Raw genomic sequence first — 20,360 nt, forward strand, 5'->3', positions numbered from 1 at the left:
AAATCAGAGTCATGATCTATTTATTCTCTAGTTGGCCCGGAACTTGACTGGCTTTTAGACCATGCAAATAAATAGTCATATGACTGGCTGGTACCCATAACACTGCAAGGCGTCGGTCTTGGACGGATGAAGAAATAATCATTATTGTGTCGTACAAGCCAACACTGTTGAGATTTGAGGAAAACGTATTTTTTCCCAAATGTCTTCAAGTTGCTATTCTGATATCCTCCTTGTTCTCCCGGATCTGTTTTCGTCATTGGCTCCTCTCGGACGATAGGATGAAAGGATGGCTAAGCAAGGAGATGCGGACGAGGGAGAACTGATAGACCCTGCGGTCCAGCAGGATGGTCCGTATCCCGGGCTGGCAAAGATGGATGGACGACAAGAAGGAGACGAACTGTCTCTGGAGGAGATTTTAATGCTATATAACCAACCGATCAACGAGGAGCAAGCTTGGGCAGTGTGCTATCAGTGCTGCCGATCGTTGGCGCAGGGACATGGAAGGAGAAATTCTACCTCCGCCGCCGGTGCATCTGTGGTGGATTATGCGAAAAGGGTGGAAGGACCACGGGATGTGAGGATTCAGAGAGACGGGGCTGTTTCTATACAGTATGAAGGCAGCGCAGGTACGCAGATACAACGTAATAACACAATTTTCATTTATGATATACATCGGTATTGTGTTTTACATTGCATCCGAGTATAGGCTATATCAACATGAATATAAAATTAACAATGCGATGTTAAAATGAAAAACGCTGGTGATTTTGGCCTCCACACGTTGCTTTTATGCAAAGCAAGATCATCTTTTCCATGCTACATTTCATTTATCCTGGGCATAAAGAAGTATTTTGAATCGAATAATTGGGTCCATGTTATATCGATATAGTGGAAGCCTTAATATGAGGTGTTTAAATTTGGACCAGAAAAGCGATATAAACATTTGTAAATATACATGACTTGGCTATTCTTAAATGTGTTCTTGACAATGCCCTCCCAAGAGTCCACTCCAGGTCAGTTTTCCTTCAAGCATAATAAAACAATGGAGAGCTTTGGCTTTTGCCGAAGACACCAGCTGTGACCAGTGTGGCCATGATGTTGAGGGAGTGTTCTCAATACTGTTTACAATGGCGTGCAAACGCTCCGTGATCAAGTCATCATCATATGATATCACACAAGTCACAGAAGTCGGATGGAACCTTGAAATCTGTGACGGTCCATTATTTGACTCAGTGTGTTTGCGTCAGTCAAGTGGCAGAAATATCCTGTCGTAGGTGAACATGTTTTGTTAGTTGACACCAAGGCACACTCAGTCTTCCCGTGGCTCAAAAAGCACACAACCTAGATATTCTGGGACATCTGCTAGACCTATATGTGTGTGTGTGTGTGTGTGTGTGGGGGGGGGGGGTCAGGTGAACTGTTGACGTTGTTTGCTGTCACTCCGTATAGTGTTTAGCTGGCACGTGTTGTGTGTTTCTGCACGGTATGTGTATTAGCTTTCTCTTCTTGGCAATGCATCATTGGTTGCATCACATTCTTTTGACTGTACTGTAATCTCACCTGCTTGTCTTGGAAGTAAAGCATAAGAGTACAGTGTATAGGTACAGTGTATAGGTAGCCTATGTTATGCCTGTCAGCATCATCCTGTTGATAGACTATCTATTAGGCCTAACCTATCTACCCCATGGGAGCTGTGGATGTTGCTCTTTACTGGGTTATGCACTTCATAGTGCAGGGCTGAGTCAATGGGTTTGGCCTTTACTGTCTATACGATCCCCTTAATCATCTTTAGGGAGTGGAGCATTTTGTATTGGAAGTTGTGTTGAGCGTGTCCAGAACAGGCGATTGAAACCAGTTCTCTTTTGAATCCAGAATCCATTTCTCGTTTGATCTGTGCTAGAGGTTGAGCACATGCACAGAAGGGATTCACACGTGAGTCTTGAAAGGGTGTGATGTGCTACACACACCCTCACAAAGAAAGGTTCTAATTAGAACTGAAAGGGTGCTACAGCATGATGCCGAAAGAGTTTTTAGTTCCAAAAAGAATATTTTTCCTCAGGGTTCTCCAAAGAATCTCTCGTGAACTGGCCATTCAAAGAAACAAATAGATGCCTCTTAGCATCAATGACAGCGTACTTTCACGCTGCAATGCCCCTTCTCTAGTGCTCACAAGTACCTCGTACCATGTTTTGTCATATAGTGCCATATGACAACACAATGCAGTGTTTGTAGGATGCAAGCCCACCTATCTGTCTGCATGGTCATGTTACTTTATGACCGTAGTGTGGCTCAGTGGAACATCCACCGTTGCCTCGGTGAATGAGCTGTATTGATGCCTCATGGCTGGCGTATGTCGGCCTGACACAGGCATGCAGTGTCAACACCAATCACATGCCACAAACCCAGGGGGGGAAATGAAGAATATCTTTCATTAACTGTGACCTACTTCCTGTGAGGGAGTCTGGAGGATGCCTTCCTCAGGAGGAAGGCGACGTAAGATGAGGAGAGATAGGACCATGTGATCATTAGGCCTTCCAGGCGGCCGAGGTTGGAGAGTACAGTACTGTGTTTACTCTGAAACCCAACATCTCTGTTGACCCGAGGGAGAGGAACGTTCACACCAGTTTCGGAGTTTCTCATCATGTTTAATCACTTATCCACTTTGCCATATTTTGCTGTTGATGACGAAATAATCATAATTAATCCTCGTTTTCTTCTCTTAACAGGTAAATACAGCCTCTGCACATCAACAGAGGTGAGTGGTGTAACTGTGTGAACGTTTATTTACCTTTGGCGTCGACTCAGGTTTATCCATTCTGGTTTACCTCGTGTGATTCAGAAGCTGTATGTTCAGGAGGGTGTTGGCAGCGTCAGTAGAGCTTTTCCAACATGAAGAGACTAGCCCGATGAATCCCCACTAACCCAACCAGTTCCAGTCAGCACGAGAACGACAGAGTTAACATTGTGGAGTTCTTCAACTCAGGCGGCGGAGGAGTCTCCCTGGTGCCTGTAGCCGCCTGTCAAACAGGCTGGGTATGCTGACAGCACTGTGTGTCACATGTGCTCCTCCTTACCTGACAGGAAATGGTTTGTTCTGGCACGGACAGGCCACACCCTCTCTGAAGACACTCTAGTGAGGCCAGATGACTTAAAGCAGAGTGTCTGTCTAGAGTGACTGTCCCTGCAACAACAGCACACAAGACGGAGGGGATTCTGTTCTGGGGTTTTTTGTTCCGTTTTTTTGTTTTTTACAACCCGTTCTGATGGTTACAGTTTACAGCATATTTCGTGAGGTCTGACATTACCAGTCTGTTATTAGGTTGTGTCTCTCTGGTGTGGCTGCCTGGCCTATATAGCCTCCCGCTAGCCCAGCCTCGGGCCCCCCAGCTGGGCTCACACGCAGGCTAAAGGCCACTCTGCCAAGGCCTGGTTTCGATGCTGCTGAAGCTAGGTGACATTTAAGGCCTGATTTGACGTGCCATGGAAATGTGTCATGTCCTTTCCAAGCAATACCCCATAACCCCTGCAGTACGTAATCACCACTTTTATGTTCTATGTTCAGACAGAGGAAAAACTAGAATATCTATTTTTAAGACATGTAGAGATAGGGGGATTTACTTTATAATAATCTTTCTGGGCCAATGGTCAGTCTACGCAGGGTCGGGTGTGCTGTGGGAAAATGTGGTCGATTGTCGCGTAATGGAACTGTGGGAGCAGATGGCAAAAGAAAAGAACACACACACTCACACACACACACACGCACACACACACACACACGCACACCCATGCAGGCTGTGAGCAGTGTTTACTGCAGAGCTAGAGAATCTGAAACTGCATTGACAAATCCCTGCTAAGGAGCTTTGCGGCCAGCCAGTGAGATGAGTTCTCATGCTGCAGAGTGTGGTGAGAGGCTGGATGTAGACAGGGAAGCACACCAGTTGTGCTGGATGGACGGGGTCCACCTTGACCTGTATCCAGGAACCCCTGACCCTCTCTGGGTGTGTTTTGGTTTGCTGTTCCCACCTAAAATATCTATGCAATGCCAACCCCTCAGTGGTCAAATGTAAAATGCTCTTCAGCTTGTTTTTGTGAATGGGCTTCCAAATAGTTGTGGAAGTGACCATAGCCATGCCCAGAACCCTCATGTTAAACTGGGCTCTTTATGGAAGCGTGACAGAAACCAGTAGACTGGCTGTACAGCCTTGTATCCATTATAGCGGCATGCTCAGGCAGCCCAGGCTGTGGCAAACGTCGAGGAGAGGAGATCTCACGGTCCATGTTGGCGTGTGTTATCCCTGCATGGCCAGAGAGGCGTTAACTCTGTGTTAAGTCTGCCAAGATGAGCACTGTGTCGGAGGGGAACATTGGACTGGAAAGTCAGATGATGCTCTCTGGTCGACAGCGAGTGTGTTCAGCATGTCAATAAGGAAGCAGTGATGCTACAATCTTTCTCGCTCTCTCTCCCTTTCTCTTTTTCTCTCCCTTTCTGCCCTCTCTCTCTCTCTCTCTCTCTCTCTCTCTCTCTCTCTCTCTCTCTCTCTCTCTCTCTCTCCCTCTCTCTCTCTCCCCCAGGCTTTGTCAGACCTCTCTGGTCTCATGACGGCCCGTCTCTAGAGGTGGATTAGGCTTCCATCCGCCCCTGGGCCTCCAGGCAACATTGAACTCTTCAGGGTGATTGGTTACTTAATGTCTGCCTTTGAAGTTTGGAGGGGGGATTAAAGGCTAACAGTTTTAATGATCAGATTCAGTGTTTAATGTAAACAAGCACTCTATTGGACTTTGGAGTTTTGTTTTAGTGCGTGTTTATGGTTGAGTGAGATCAGTGTTTGGTTTGTCTGGTGTGCAGATAGCTTAAACAAAGCAGACCCTAGGTAATAGGTCATATGACTGAGAGAGGTCACAGGGTCAAGCTCTGTCTCCAGCCCTCATGCTTTTTGGGTTATCACTGGTCAATGTTTGAGATTTCTTTAATACTTTATGAAGTATCAAGGAAGTCAGTCCATTTAACAGACATACGAGACATAGGAAAGTCCTCTGAAAGCAGTGAAAAAAGGCTTGCTAAATGACAGAGTACCTGTGTCTCTCTTCACGTGTTTACGCCAGACACACACCTCACCAACATTATGGTATCATTTTCTTTTCACCCGTTTTAATCTGGACCATGCAGTTTTCGGGGTCGCGGGCTGAGCTGGCAGGGGTAGGAGTGTCAGGGGTGTCAGGGGGGATAGGGGTAGGAATGGTAAGGATAGGGGTGGCATGGTAATGTAAGAGAGGGTGTCTGGGATCATCTGAGACAGCAGTTCTGTCCTGGTCTGCATTTTCTCATTCATCTGTCTGTCGTTCATCTGGTCCTGTCTTTCTGGCTCATCTGCAGAGCTTACACAATTACCAGCCTCCACTGTTACAACTCTCTCTCTCTCTTCACAATGAATTACTACATGGAATAAACAATGGATTAAACAACACATTAATGAGTTTAGTTTAAGTCGTTTATAATGGAGCGTATAATATGGTAATAGCTGTGGTGTTTCTGTACTTCATAAATTGTGGGGGTGGAGAAGCAGGTATCTTCCTGTACTATTCCTGTCAAGGAAAAGATATAAGGACTCCACTTCCTGTTTACCATGTTCTTAACCTCTTATGACCTATTTCCTTTCATACCACTGAAGAGGAAGTATTGCAGTTAAACCTCCTAATTTCCTCAAATCTTTTAATTCCTTAAAACCTGTTTGTGCTGATCTTGAACATTCTCAATAGGCCGTGCAGAATGTGGATGGATATCAGCACTGCTCTGCTGGATTAATGCTTGACTAGTTCTGGCCCTCTGGGCCTGTTTGAATCCCCTCTGCTCCTATGACCTAGCTCTCAGTAGTGTCCTGTATCTGCTGTAGGAGTTTAATTCTACTTTGTGTTCATTACTAAGACACCAACCAGTCCATGGTGAATGACACTATTTATCCTTATTAAGTCTAATACCCAGTTCTTAAACCCAGGATTTTTTCACACCAGTGTTAAAGTATATGTTGGTATAGCATATATGGTATTGGATAATGTCAAAGCCCATGGAGTACTGAGAACCAGGATGTCAGAGAACCCAACACCTGTCCACCATGTTCACCTTTCACCACATGTGTCAAGTGAGATTTTACATGTAATTTTATGTAAAAACATAGTTTCGTTCAAATGGAACCACATCTTTTCAGACGTGTTGGGAAGGTGGATGATACCGGGAAAACAAAGGCTGGAGACGGGAGCAGCCTGGAGGGTGACAGGCATAGGGCCGCCTTTGTGTATGAAGTGAATAGGAATGCTCTGCCAGCAGGGTTTACCAGGGAGAAGGAGTATCTGTGGTTTTCCATGCATGACAGAGGGAACATGACATAATAACCCCTTACCTCACCCTCTCGTTGGATGACTGTCCACTCTGGTGGATTCCAATGCTCTGCTGCAGCACCAACGCAGATTATATTACATAACCCACTCACAAATCCATGTTTATTCTTGTTTTCCGACAAATTACCAGACGATTAGTACTAGACAATGACAAATAATAAAAAAATCTGGATCTATGTTATGTTATGTCCTTCAGATGTAAAAAAACGTGAGTCATGTTTCAATAAGATAGCCGTCTCACCTATTTATCAACTTAGAAGAACGTAAGTAACAGTCAAACTAGCATAGTATCATCCATAAACATAGTGATAGTCGCCCAGGTATATGAACAGACCTGGAGGTGCATAAACAGGGCCCTCATCATGGCTGTGTGTGACCCTGCAGGTGATCGAGTCTCTGGGCATCATGATCTACAAGGCTCTGGACTTCGGGCTGAAGGAGAACGAGGAGCGCGAGCTGAGCCCGCCGCTGGAGCAGCTCATCGACATGATGACCAACATGGGGGAGGCGGAGCGCGAGGCGGAGAGCGAGGCCTGCCCCGACGAGGGCTACGAGGCCACCGAGGAAGAGGAGGAGGGCGAGGACGCCGACGGTGTCACCCTCTGCAGCACCCGGGGCTACCGCCACATCCTCAGGGTAGGTGCTTCGCAAGCACCAAAAAAACAGTTGAAGATGGGATTAGGTTGAGATGATGGTACCATTCTAATCTCTCTCTCTCTCTCTCTCTCTCTCTCTCTTTGTATCTCTCTCTATGCCTCTCTCTCTGGTCCTGGTAGATGTGCACGTCCCACCTCCCCAGCCCGGCCGACGCCCCCGTCCATTACCAGGCCGTGTGCCGAGCGCTCTACGCTGAGACCAGGGAGCTGCGCACCTTCCTGGAGAAGATCAGGAGTGCCAAAGAGGTACCGTCATCCGAATCATCTTAAATCGTCTGAATCCCTGCAGATGAGTCCAGTCTGTGGTGCTGTACTGTCATCTGAATCCCGGTAGATTAGTCACGTCTGTGGTGCTGTACCGTCATATGAATCCCTGTAGATTAGTCCAGTCTGTGGTGCTGCTTCTGTGGTTCCGAAGATGGTTCTGTTTTCGACCCGTCTGCATTCCCCAGGGGATTATGGGATTGTTCCTTCTGAGTCTTGTGTTGTTATCGTACTGTTTCAGGATCATGTGAGATGTCTGCCTTACCCAGCATCCCTCAGTGTCACCGCCACTGCAGGATCACAGTTGTAGCGCAGTTGTGTGCAAGGCTTATTCTCCATCCTCATACACCATATATGTATGATGAGGATGTAACGTACTATAAGCCTAGTTTTCCTAACTCTCAAAGAACCAAGTGAGAATGTAATCGAAGAACGTAACAGTAGATATTTGAGATGGGTTTGCTCTGGGGGCCTTTTAAGCTCAGCTGCTGTTGTTCCTATGAACCGAAGAGGGAGTTTGATGCTATTCCCTGTGGATCCCCCTCTCTGTTGCTGGGGTGTGTATATGTGTGTGTGTGTGTGTGTCTGTGTGTGTGTTTCAATACCAGGGGTGCAAACGGATTTGGCTAGTTATGTAACTCAGTGTTACAACAGAGAGTGGCTTTTCATCGTAAGGAGAGGTATAACATGTTGTGCACGTCTGTGTGTGTGGGGGGAAACCCTGGTCAGGACTAGGCAAGGTCAGTGGTTCAGGGGTGAACTTATGTGTATGTGTGTGAGTGAGTAAGAGTGCATATTAAGGATGCGTTGTCCCACAGGCTATCCGTTGCCAGAAATGCACTGCTAAGATGCTAAGAACCCCTATCTACCCTACTCTACTCTACTCTACTCTACTCTCTACACACACACACACACACACATACACATGCACAAACACCCACACAGAGGGCCTCAGTCAGAGAGAATGCAAGCCAGTCTATTCAGTCTCTGTTTCTCACAGAACAAGCTGCCAGGGAAGGCTTAAGCACCAGCTAATGACCGGAGGTCCACAGTCCTGCCTGACAGACTGGGGAGACAACAGTGCCTGGGAGTGAGAGAAAGAGTAAGAGAGAGAGAGAGAGAGAGAGAGAGGAGAGAGAGAGAGAGAGAGAGAGAGAGAGAGAGAGAGAGAGAGAGAGAGAGATAGCAGGGGGCTTCTCACTGGGCAGACAGATAGTCTGTTCCTGCTGATTTACATCTGACTTCTCTCTCTTAGGCCTTTTGTTGGTTTTGAAAAACAGAGTTGTGAGAACAGAACAGAACGTATTTTCTCTCGTCACTCGCATTCCAGACTACAGGCTGTTAGGTCTTCTGTTCTGGTGCCCTACAGTGCCACTCTGTAGACCCTATACTTCCTCCGTCTTCACATCCTATAACATGTACTTTAATAGCAACATTTCCCTTATATAATTACTCAATTGAAATTTTGTTGTACAGTTGAGTTGTGCAATGACAATAAAAGGCATTTATGTTGATATTGATACAGTCAATTGAACTGGATACAGACCAGAAGATGGCCAGGGGCACTGTGACACAGACCACCTGGCAGTGTCGGCATGTAAACGAGCCCTGTTAGCCAGTCATTGATTGGCTGGTAATTGATCAGTGGGTGTGTCTTGAGTGTCAGGGTTAGTGTCCACCCTAGTGCTGCAGTCATCAGTGAGGGTAATTAACCAGCAACATGAAGAGACCCACTGGTTATCCTGCTCAAAAACTGTGGTCTTTTGTTCACATAAAAGCAGATTGTTATGGATAATGTGTGTGGCCTCTCTCTCCCTCTCCCCTACTTAATGTCTCTCTCTCTCTCTCTCTCTCTCTCTCTCTCTCTCTCTCTCTCTCTCTCTCTCTCTCTCTCTCTCCCTGTCTCTCTCTCTCTCTCTAGAACCTGAAGAAGATGGAAGGGGCGACAGCAGCAGAGGACCCTAGCAGAGACCTGAACGAGCTTCAGAACGATGACTGGGTGGGTGGCACAGCCTTCTTAACCAACTCTCCTCTCACGCCAGTTCACCTGACCTGTTTACCCATGATGCTCTGTTTACCCATGATGCCCCTCTGTCCGTCCCCCCGTCCCCCCAGGCGGTGTTCTGGGTCCAGGTGATGCGCGACCTGCGACACGGCGTCAAGCTGAAGAAGGTGAATGAGCGCCAGTACAACCCCCTCGCCATCGAGTTCCAGCTGACGCCGTACGAGATGCTGATGGACGACATCCGCTCCAAACGCTACAAGCTGCGCAAGGTCATGGTGGGTCTCTGGGCCCAGGAACCATCGTGCTGGGACTTTGTTTCCGTGGGGGTTTCTGATGGCGTGGGACTGAACCGTTTCGATCGTCGTACACGGTACCACTGTTAACCCTTTGTGTGTGTGTTGTTGTGTGTGTCTGACTGTGTGTGTGTGTCTGGCTGTGCATGTGTATTGTTGTGTCCTGTTCTCAGGTGAATGGTGACGTCCCTCCGAAGTTAAAGAAGAGTGCCCATGAGGTCATCCTGGACTTCATTCGCTCCAGGCCTCCTCTCAACCCTGTGAGTGAAGATTCTCCTGTCTTCCCTCCCACCGTCCTTCCTTCCTTCCTTCTTTCCTTCCTTTCCTCCTTCGATCCCCTTGCCCGCAGTCCTCCTGTCACCCTGAGAAATCTTTCGTGATACACAGACATTGGCATATGTAAATCTGTATTCCTCTACATGAGATATGCATTCCTATACATGCAGCAGTGATATGTGTGCGTGTCCACGCCTGTGCGTGTGAAAGATGAGATCTTCATTGACAGTAAGATGAGTTATCATGGCCCAATGTAATTAGGATGGGAGGTTATAGGACTGGCCTGACTGTGGTCGTAATTCTGATTGTGTTGGTGTATTTTTGTGTGTGTGTATGTGTGTGTGTGCGTGTGTGTGTGCAGGTTGCATCCCGTAAGCTGAAGCCCCAGGCCCAACCCCCTCCCACCCTGCATGAGAGGATCCTGGAGGGGATCAAGTCTGAGAGGAAACTGAGACCGGTGTCTCCTGACGAGATACGCAGAAGCAGGCTGGGTGAGACGCACACACACACACACACACACATCTCTCTCTCTCTCTCTCTCTCTCTCTCTCTCTCTCTCTCTCTCTCTCTCTCTCTCTCTCTCTCTCTCTCTCTCTCTCTCTCTCTCTCTCTCTCTCTCTCTGTCTGTCCAACTCTCCCTTTTCTTCTCTCTCTTTGTCTCTCTCTCTGTGTCTATTTCTCTCTGTGTCTCTAGTTCTGTCTCTCTCTCTTGCTCTGCCCCTATCTCTGTCTTTCTCTGTCTTTCTCACACACACACACACACACACACACAAACACACACGTACGCATGTTCTCTCCTTTAGGCTCTCTTTTTCAGTGTCTCTTTATCCAACCCTCTGTTTAAGTCGCTTGAACTCTTTCACACACAATGCCATACTTACAGACAAGTATGAGAACCATGGTTCTATCCAGTGGAACTCTGCTTCCTGGCTGTGCCATCAGGCAGCATCCTCCTCATTACAACTGAGCTTGTAATGCAGCCATTCACCTTTTTGTTGCAACCAAAGCCATGATCTGCCACTGTTTTGGTTGGCCTACCGTTTCTGCAGTTTACAATAACTTATGTCGTTCTTTTCACTCTATATGCTAAGTGTCTGTATTAACCCTGCTGAGATTAACGGAACTAAACCTTCTGGAGAATTCCCTGTGTTGCTTTCACAACCTGGCCTTGATGCTTTTATAATGTTGACTCAGTGAACATACTGTACAACTCTTTCTCTGGACAGCTGCCAGAGACTTTGGCAGAAACCCCTCTTCCTCCTCCTCCTCCTCCTCCTCCTGCTTGCATAACATGTCCCTGTGTAGCTCTGCCGATTCACTGAGCTTTTCTAACGAACCCCTATAAATCCTCTGGTACTGAGCATTACAACTGAATTACGGTAACTAACCCTTTAATTACGATCACTAACCCTTTAATGTCCTCACTGTTTCTCTGTCCCGCAGTAATTCGGCCACTTAGCATGTCTTACAGTTTTGACTCATCAGGTAAAGATCTGTCTGGTTACCTGGCTTCCCCCCCCATCCTCTCCCTCTCCCTCTTTTTGTCTTCCTCTGACCTCACTGTCGTGGTTGATCATCTGCTCTTCCTAGCAACACACACACACTCTACCTGCCATAGTGATATATACACACATTTCATGCTTCTGTGGTTGGTGGTTGTTGTTGGTGACGGTTGACGGAGCTTGTGACACCCTGTCAAACACTGGTCCAGAAGAGGACTGTCAAGCACAGAAGGGGGTCCAGTGGGAGTGTGTGTGTGTGTGTGTGGGGTGGGGGTGGGGGGTGGGGGGTAAAGGTGAGGGGGTGAGCAGAGAGTATTGATCAAAAACAGCTCAATTTCAGAGAGACTGCCACCTTAACCATAGCACTATTAGCTCCCTCGGTAACCAAACACACACTGCTGACTGCCTAGTGCCTAAACGCACTTCTGGGTTTTCTAGGGAATCGCATTCCTCACACAAAAGCTCCTTTCATCATGGAGGGCGACTCTGCAGGATTTAATCAGAGCTGTGAACAGTGAGGTCCGGAGATGGACTCTGTCACCTCGCTGGTTGGCTCAACACTGGAGTGAACACTCTCGCCTCAGATAATGAGCTCTATACTTAGTGAGACCTGTGGGACACAGCCTTCATGAATCACTCTTCTGACAGAAACAAATAGGTAGACCAAATAATAAGGGGGCACATTTTGTTTTCTTGTGAAGATGAGGGTGTTATGTAATATACTCGCTCAGTATGTAGTACTGTAATTAAATAGAGCCAATAATAGAGTGTGGTGATGATGTGGGGCATCCTGGTGCATCCTGGGTAAACCTCTCTGTGCTTGGCGTTTCTCAGAGACCGGTGTGGCTCAACACAGTGGTCTCTCTCACCTCATGCTCATTCACAGCAAAATTATACTGGTTACTTTTGTGTGTGTGTTTGTGTTTGTGACTCATCTAAAGGGCAGATGCATTGCACCATGGGAGTTATTCTAAAGAACTGTAGCCAGTGATGACAGACTCAGTCATGGTCAGACCTGATTCCGTTTCAAAGTACTTTATGATGTGCACTGGATTTATCTTATGTCGTTCAATGACTCGAATGCACCTATTGAAAGTACAGTAAGTGACTGTGAGACGAATCAAGCACACCTCAAGCACTTTCAGATACATGACAAAGGTAACTAACGGATCCGTGTGATTGGTCCAGGTCTGGTGGGGTTCTATGATATAACCAGACACAGCTGTCAGTGAGCGGTGATATTGAAGACAATGTCCTCTCTGTAGGTGCCTATCTCAGCCGCAGTACCCCCCAGGATCTGTTCCGTACAGGTAAAGTATGACAGCCATGGTTTGGAAGGCCTGGGGACATATCTAACACAAGGCCAAGCTCTGTCTGTCTACCTGGCTGGGCACTAATGCTTATTCCCTTGATCTGAGCAATCTCTGGAGTGTGTCTCTGCTTTTGAAGGTATAGGTGAAGGGATTGGGTCTGGTTGGTCTTGGCTGTAGTAGAGACTGGCAAAATTAGACGGTAACATTACCGCCATCTATGACCGCTCTGCTTTCATTTACTTTCCTTTGTCTTCGTTTTCTTTCCAGTCCTCCTCCCCTCCCCTCCCCTCCCCTCCCCTCTCCTCTCCTCTCCTCTCCTCTCCTCTCCTCTCCCCTCCTCCCCTCCTCCCCTCTCCTCTCCTCTCCTCTCCCCTCCTCCCCTCTCCACTCCACTCCAGTCCTCCCCTCTCCTCTCCTCTGTGTGGTAGTGAGTCACTGAGACAACTTGGCATGGTCTCAATGCCCCCACAGATCTACGATCTGCCTCTGCAGCTGATAATAGGCTGTTACTAGCGCTCGTTTCTCTTCTGTTCTTCACCGTCCCTCCCTCCCTCCTATCCTCCACTTCACCCTGCTCTCCCTCTTTATCACACCTTAAATCCTTCGGTCTTCTCTCCCTATCCTGTTTCTCTTTTTCTTCTCCCTGTAACTCTCTTCATCCCTCTCTCTCACTCTCTTTCCGTATCCCTCCCTGTCTCTCTACCGCCCTCTCTCTAACTGGCCCAGTAGCTGTGGGTTGCAAGCCGACTGCTGCAGAGGTTTATCAGACTTTCTACTAAAAGGGTGACATTTTCTACCAGTGGTGCAACAGGGAGACAGAGGTAGAGAGATATCAGTGCAGTGGCTCAGAAACTGTTTAAAATCTCTCCGAGAGGCTCTTTTTGAGTAGTGTTGGAGCGAGGAGAGGCAGGAGAAGAGAGGAGAGAGGGATAGGGTATGATCAGGAGGTGTCTCTTCCTCTTGGAAAAGGAGTTTCACGGGGTAACATGTCATCCATGGTGCTCCATGCTCTCTATGTAACACAAGCCTGCCGCTTTTGTGCTGCCGCTCAAATCAACTCCTTACCCCCTCTCTCACCCCCTCCCTCTCCTGCTCCCTACTCCTCGTCCCTCCCTCCCTCTCCCTCTTCCCCTTCCCCTCCTGACTCCTCCCCCACCCTCACTTCCCCCCTTCCCTCCTCCTCCCCAGTCACGCCTCCACCCACCACCCACCCACCCACCCACCCACCTCCTCCCCCTCCTCTCTCTACTCCTCTCCGCCGCCACACAGTCCCTCCCCCTGATGTCTGATTGGCTCTCTCCTGGCGTTCCGTGTAGATGGCTTCACCCCTGAGATGACCCGGAAGACGTCCAGCACCATGTGTCTGGCCAACGGCTCCCTGTCGGCAAACTCCAGCCCCAGGGTGGGCTCCATGGCTGGCGGGCCACCAGGGGGCTCCGGGGGCTTGACCCAGAGGAAGAGGCTCCTGAAGGCCCCCCGTCTGGAGGAACTAGTCAGCTCCGACTCAGATGACGTGAGTGTTCCTCAACCTTCATGTCTCGTGTGAACGTGAGAGGACGTAGGCTGCAGGGAAACATCAACAGCGTTCCTCTTCTGTCCTCCAGGACGAGACCGTCGGGGGTCGGAGGTCGGCCAGCAGCTCCAGCGTGGCCACCTCCGCCGTGGACGACACGTCCCCGGAGTCTGTCCTCGGCAGGAAGAGTGAGTGACCAACGTGCTGGGTGACCAGCGTACACCATAGGCCTACAACACACATGCAGTACATATACATACATAAATACGTGATGTGAAAATGACAACAAATGACACTATACACTCGACTAGAGAACTTTATTTCATGTTTTCTCTTTCAATTCTTTATATCGTGACCTGATAAATGGACAGCTGGTCAACCAAGCTTTTCTGAACTGTCTGTTTGTGACCCTCCTCCCCCCCCCCCCCCCACCAGCCCCCCCCATGTTCCTGCCCATCTCTTCCACCCCCCAGCCAGAGAGGCGGCAGGCCCCCCAGCGGAGACACTCCATTGAGAAGGAGACCCCCACCAACGTCCGTCAGTTCCTGCCCCCGTCGAGACAGAGCTCCAAGTCTCTGGTGAGTCCTGGAGGAGAAGTGGGTGGAGGGTTCAAGGCTAGTCACCTCCTATCTGCAGATGGATTCCGCCAGGGCAAACTGGACGGTGGTAGGAATGATGATTAACATTTAGTGAATGATAGCACTGCAGTGTAAGTATTTCCATGGGGAGTTGAATGGAGCCAAACGACTTGTCTTCCTCTCCCCCTGCGTCATCCCGGCCTCAGGCTCCTGACTCACCTCACCTCTCCTTACTCTTAACGCGCCTACCACTCTCACCCCCCCTCGACCCTCTCTCTCTCTCTCTCTCCCACACGCCTCCCCTCTCCTGTTCAGGTCGGGACGATAACCGCCTGGGTCTCTCTCCTCTGCCCCTCCCCCTCCACCCTCCACTTCCTGTGGAGCTCCCCCCCTCTCGAAGCCTCTGTGTTGGGTACGGCATGGGCCCTCTTTGCCCTCTGCAGGGGCATTTGCGCCACGGGAGGAAAACCTGACAAGGTTTGCCAGTCTCGCTCCCAGTCCGCACTGGCATAGTTAGAGTATCCATCTGCTCTCTACTCCTTCCTGCTTCTCTAGACATCATCAGTCAGACCAAAGCTGTGATTGGGTAGAGATGATTGGGTAGAGATAAGTCGATCCTAAATGTGATTGGTTGGAAAGCTCTCCGAACTCTGGTGTGATTGGATAGAGTGCTTCACAGCCTTGATGTGATTGGTTAGAAAGCTCTTTAATTGATATTTTGGTCAGTGACTACTGACCATGATTTCTCCAGAACACCGACTAACCGTTTTCGTTCATTTCAGCTCATCCCGTCTATGTTTTAACTGTAGCTTCTATGCTTGCAAACGTCATGTAGCCAGTCTAGCTAGCTATCACCAAATATTTCGAAATACATATTTCGATAAAAGTCCTGCAGCTTTAAGTTTGGCCCATCCAGGATTGTCTACCGGAGAATGTTGTTGCTATTCTCCGGCCCTCTCTCTGGCCCTGTGTCCAGCTGAAGATGCACTAAGTGCTCCCTGTGCTTTGTCCCCCTGGGGCAGTGTGCACAAAGGAGATGTTTTCATCCCAAATGGAGCATGAGCCATGGGAGAGTGTAATAAAAGGTGCTGTGTGTGTGTGTGTGCATATGTGTACAAGGACTGGTAACAAGGGCCCAGTGTGTATGGAGCAAGGGGTTGTCATAGTAACAATGTGTGTTTGTGTGTGTGTGTGTGTTTGTGTGCACGTGTACAGGAGGAGTTCTGTTTCCCGGTAGAGTGTCTATCTCTGACAGTGGAGGAAGTGATGCACATCAGACAGGTGCTGGTGAAGGCAGAGCTGGAGAAGTTCCAGCAGTACAAGGACATTTACAACGCCCTGAAGAAGGGAAAGGTCAGCCTTCGCCTGCTGCAACACACAACCATCACACTGTCCTGCGCACGTCTAAATACTACACTGACACGCAGCTTCCTGTTTTGTCATTGACATAACGGTATACCATGTGATGTGTTTTTCATGTTCAGTCACATGCAGTCATTGAAGCCACATATGGCTAGAGGTGGCCCCAGGGGGAACTGAACCCTCCTAATGTAGTCTGATGACCGTGTAGCTCTTCACGGAGAGTGTCCACTTTCCTCACATGCCGTCTTCTCTCCGTCACAGCTCTGCTTCTGCTGCAGAACCAAACGCTTCTCCTTCTTCACCTGGTCCTACACCTGCCAGTTCTGTAAAAGGTAGGGCCTGGGCTCGCTGCCAGGGAACGTGAGGGGCATCTTTTCCTCACCTAAATGTGTTCTCTCACAAGAAACGGTTTTCTCTTCTCTTCTTTCACTCCTCGTTTTCCAACATTCTCTCTCTCTCTCTTTCTCTCTCGTCTCTCTTTCTCTGTCTCTCTCTGTAGGCCCGTGTGTTCTCAGTGCTGTAAAAAGGTGAGTCATTGTCATTGACAACATGCACAACACGTTGATAGTGCTTGACACTCTTATTTTAAGACTCTCTCCCTTTCTCAATCTCTGTCTCCCTCTCTCTCTTTCTCTAACTCTCTCCCTCCCTTTCTCTCAGATGCGTCTGCCCTCCAAGCCCTACGCCAGCCTCCCTATCTATTCCTTGGGGTCTACCAACACCCTTCCCAGGGACCGGCTGGCTGCCATGGCTGCCGTGAGAGCGTCATCGGCAGAAGCTGGACGAGGAGCAGGAGGAGGAGCAGCAGGAGGAGTAGGAGTAGGAGGAGCGCTCCGAGGAGCTTCAGACGCTGGGAGAGGGGGAGCGGGAAGAGGAGGAGTTGGAGTTGGAAGAGGAGGTGCTGGGGTAGGAAGGGGAGGAGCAGGGAAAGGAGGAGCAGTCCCCAAGGCTGAGAAAGCGTCCAGCAGCCACCATCGTCCCAGCCTTCAGAAGACCATGTCCAAGTAAGCCCCATCCCTGCGAAGCGTTACATCACAACTGAATGCTCACACGCTGACACGGTAAACGATTGCAGCTTCGTTGGAGTTGCACCTCCAGATCTCCTATTCGATGAATTTTGCTAGCTTCAGATGACGTTTTACAAAGAGTTGGAGCTAACTGGTACACACTCCCAGTAGACGGAGTTCGTCTTGAGAAGAACCGTCCCGAGTGACTTCGTACTGATGTAGTTAACTGTCCTGTCTCTCGTCCTCTCAGGTTGGCGAAGCACGGAGGGGACAAGTCATGTGACGAGCTGGAGCTGCCCCCGGAGCTGACGGAGGACTGGGCCACCATGGAGGTGTGCGTTGACTGCAAGAAGTTCATCTCCGAAATCATTTCCTCCAGCAAGCATAGCCTATCGCTGGCCACCAAGAGGGCTCGATTAAAACGCAAGACCCAATCGTTCTACACGTCCTCCCCCAAAGGGGCCTCGGAGTACCGCCCCTCTGAAAGGACTATCAATGAGATCTGAACCGTCTCCTCTCCTCTTCGGTTGTCTTCTTTCTCTTCTCTCCTCTCCTCCTCACCTCTCCTTTGCTCTCCTCTCCTCTCGCTGCTTCCAGCTCACATGGCACGACACTGAACTTTATACTGGATCTAACTCATTTGATCTGGTCTCATCGTCTAGTTTGGACTGACTGTCTTTCCATGCCAGTCAGAAGGGGTTGCTAGGATCTGGGAGGGCTGTGGACAGTGTGGTGTGGTTGTGTGGGTCCTGATCGTCATCTACAGTACCTGTACTTCCAGATAAACGGATTAGCCAATTTTATACAGGATGTACCTCTGTCGTGTAAATACTCGGACATTGTTTTCATAGAGGGATGAGAAAGGAGAGCAACTTACTATGAGAACGGTTGCCTCGTCAGTGCTGTGGCCTCTACAACAGCACAGCAGAGTGGTGTAAGCCCCTGAGATGTTGGAGGGACCTACCCGCCCACAGAAAAACACATGAGCACAAGAATGACGATTAAGAAATTCACATTCCAGTCCCTCAGGCAGCGGCACTCTCAGACTGACAAAGATACATGCCTCAATTAAGACTTTTTTAATTGAAGAGTGAGACATTTGGAGTGGCCTCAAATGGGTAGACTTGGTCAAAGGAAATGAAACATCCACATCTTTATTTTTTGTGAGTTACATTTTTGTATTGGTATGTATGTACTGGTATGTGTGAGTGTGTACATGATTCAGGAGTCCGATTTGTGGTGAAAGTCTTGTTGATAATGACTTGTTCAGGTTATTTGGCATGGTGGTAGAATTCTGCTTTCGGCCTCACAGTTATTTCGATGAAACTATAAGACAAATGAGGATGCCATGTCATTGAGAACACAACAGCAGATTGCTGTTTGCTGATTTCATGCAGAAATAACTCCTCTACTCTAAACTGTTTCAAACCCAAAGAAGTCTTCTATGTTTCGGTGTAAATATTAAATAGTCTTGCGAACGTGTCTTGCAAAGAAGATGCACCAGGAATAACAGTCTTTGAGCATGCTATCTACTTAAAAGATGACAGTCTGCTAAATGAATAGACAATTTTACATTAACTGATGTGGTTGATCAGTACACAGTTGTACGTAGTTCATAGCAGGATCTTACAGACCCTTCATAGCATTGATGTGGACCAGCTACTATAAAACAATAATCCTGTAATGCGTTTCACTTAAATTACCAAAAGCACCCATAGGTGTCCAGAAGGATTACATAGAATAAATAAATAAAATATTTGATGAGAGTATAACAAGCCGTGTATTTATAAACAAGGTTTTCGATACTGGAGAGTTAAGTCATCCTGGTCATCCTGGTCATTCTCTTCTGACCAGTCTTACTCATCCTGCTATTCCAGTGTTTGCAATCTATATCATCCTACTCGTGATTTTCAATTCCTGACATGTGCTTCACAGCAATCAAACCAAGAAGCATCTCTATCGCCACAATCGCCCCTCAGAAATACAAACCCAAAACTAACTTTGTCCCAGGAAAATATACTCATCTTATGAAGCCATTCTCCAACTTCTTTTAGATACTTGTGTTGTCATATGCTTCATATTTTTCTTTTGTTAGGAAGTTAAATATTCGCGGTTGTTAAAGAAAAAATAGCATCAGATGTTCTGGATATAATCATCTCATGTAATGATTTGCAGAGTTGTTTCAGCTTCATAGTAATGTTAGGTAAATATAACGGTCAAAAGCTTCTATATTAGCTGTTTTGGTTTGTGAAATTATCCCCTTTTTAGTTGTATTGGTGGCACAGAAGCCCAACAATGCTATTTATGCCATTCAACTCAAAGCCTCTAAATAATGCCTTCATGAAGTTGTATTTACATCCTACATTGACAACTTTCTGTACAGTTTTGAGTTAGGTAAGAATAAGGCATATTTTGAGAGTTCAGGGTGTGTCCATGAAAGTGTCTCTATACAGTATGATGATAAGCCAGTCTGTTAATCTGCCTTAAACACACTGCCTTTTTTCATTATCATATTATGTGAGGAATCTAATCGTGACCCAGCCATAATCATCACCATGCTGTGTACGGTCTCTCTACTGTGTTCATCAAACAGGATGATGTTGTCTTGAACTCTAGACAGTGTCAAAAACCCTAGTTGAGAAAATCTCTCGCACAGGCTTCAACAAGTTAAAAAAAAGACAGTTTGATAGTATAATGCATACCAGAAACCCCCTAATGTGACAGCAGTATCATGCATGACCTGATGTGTACTGCACCTAGTATCTATGGGCTGTCCTACCTTCCAGCTGTAAATCCCTACTGAGATCCTAACAGATCAGAGGAAGACTAACCAACAATAAACGTGTAATGCTAAACGTCTTCAGTCTTCCTGATATATTACTGAGGGGGGCACACACAAAGACCAAAGTGAATGAGTTGATCTCCAGTTATGTTTATAGAAATACATGACACAAGCAATGTAACACAAATAACATTCTTCAATATCATTTTATATACTACCATACAGTTTATGGAGAAATAATGTTGTTTTTTTCAGATAAATATCAGTGAGTCTACAATGACCTACAAGATCTATGGATTACAGAAAAATACCTATGCAAAATATATAGAGTACAGTAGTATTTTATTGATTCCCAAGGGGAATACTGTGAACGAGGGGTTTAGGCAAGAATGGACACAAGCACAGCCACACACACA

General features: G+C 47.6%; 1 protein-coding gene across 4 annotated transcripts; it reads left to right on the forward strand.

The window, feature by feature from the left end:
* Window positions 1-216: 216 nt before the first annotated feature.
* spire1b (spire-type actin nucleation factor 1b) lies at window positions 217-20,015 on the forward strand. 4 transcript variants are annotated; one of them, XM_067237694.1, is made up of 17 exons: window positions 217-641; window positions 2,727-2,755; window positions 6,778-7,029; window positions 7,170-7,295; window positions 9,235-9,312; window positions 9,429-9,593; window positions 9,785-9,871; window positions 10,249-10,378; window positions 12,655-12,699; window positions 14,019-14,215; window positions 14,307-14,403; window positions 14,651-14,793; window positions 16,009-16,146; window positions 16,417-16,487; window positions 16,655-16,682; window positions 16,816-17,159; window positions 17,413-20,015. In XM_067237694.1, the coding sequence occupies exons 1-17, from the start codon at window positions 287-289 to the stop codon at window positions 17,666-17,668; spliced, it is 2,541 nt and encodes an 846-aa protein (XP_067093795.1). In that variant the 5' UTR covers window positions 217-286; the 3' UTR covers window positions 17,669-20,015. The 4 variants fall into 4 exon arrangements, with proteins under 4 accessions (XP_067093795.1, XP_067093796.1, XP_067093797.1 ...); XM_067237695.1 differs by having other exon boundaries at window positions 217-626; XM_067237696.1 differs by lacking the exon at window positions 12,655-12,699.
* Window positions 20,016-20,360: the final 345 nt, after the last annotated feature.

Source organism: Osmerus mordax, chromosome 6 (genome assembly GCF_038355195.1).
Source record: "Osmerus mordax isolate fOsmMor3 chromosome 6, fOsmMor3.pri, whole genome shotgun sequence".
NCBI lineage: Eukaryota > Metazoa > Chordata > Actinopteri > Osmeriformes > Osmeridae > Osmerus > Osmerus mordax.

Excerpts from the sequence above, each read along its gene's own strand:
- spire1b (XM_067237694.1), top strand. The coding sequence starts at position 287 with ATGGCTAAGCAAGGAGATGCGGACGAGGGAGAACTGATAGACCCTGCG. Across the intron at positions 2,756-6,777 it reads GCCTCTGCACATCAACAGAG|GTGATCGAGTCTCTGGGCAT; the intron begins GTGAGTGGTGTA and ends GTGACCCTGCAG. Across the intron at positions 16,683-16,815 it reads GTTCTCAGTGCTGTAAAAAG|ATGCGTCTGCCCTCCAAGCC; the intron begins GTGAGTCATTGT and ends CCTTTCTCTCAG.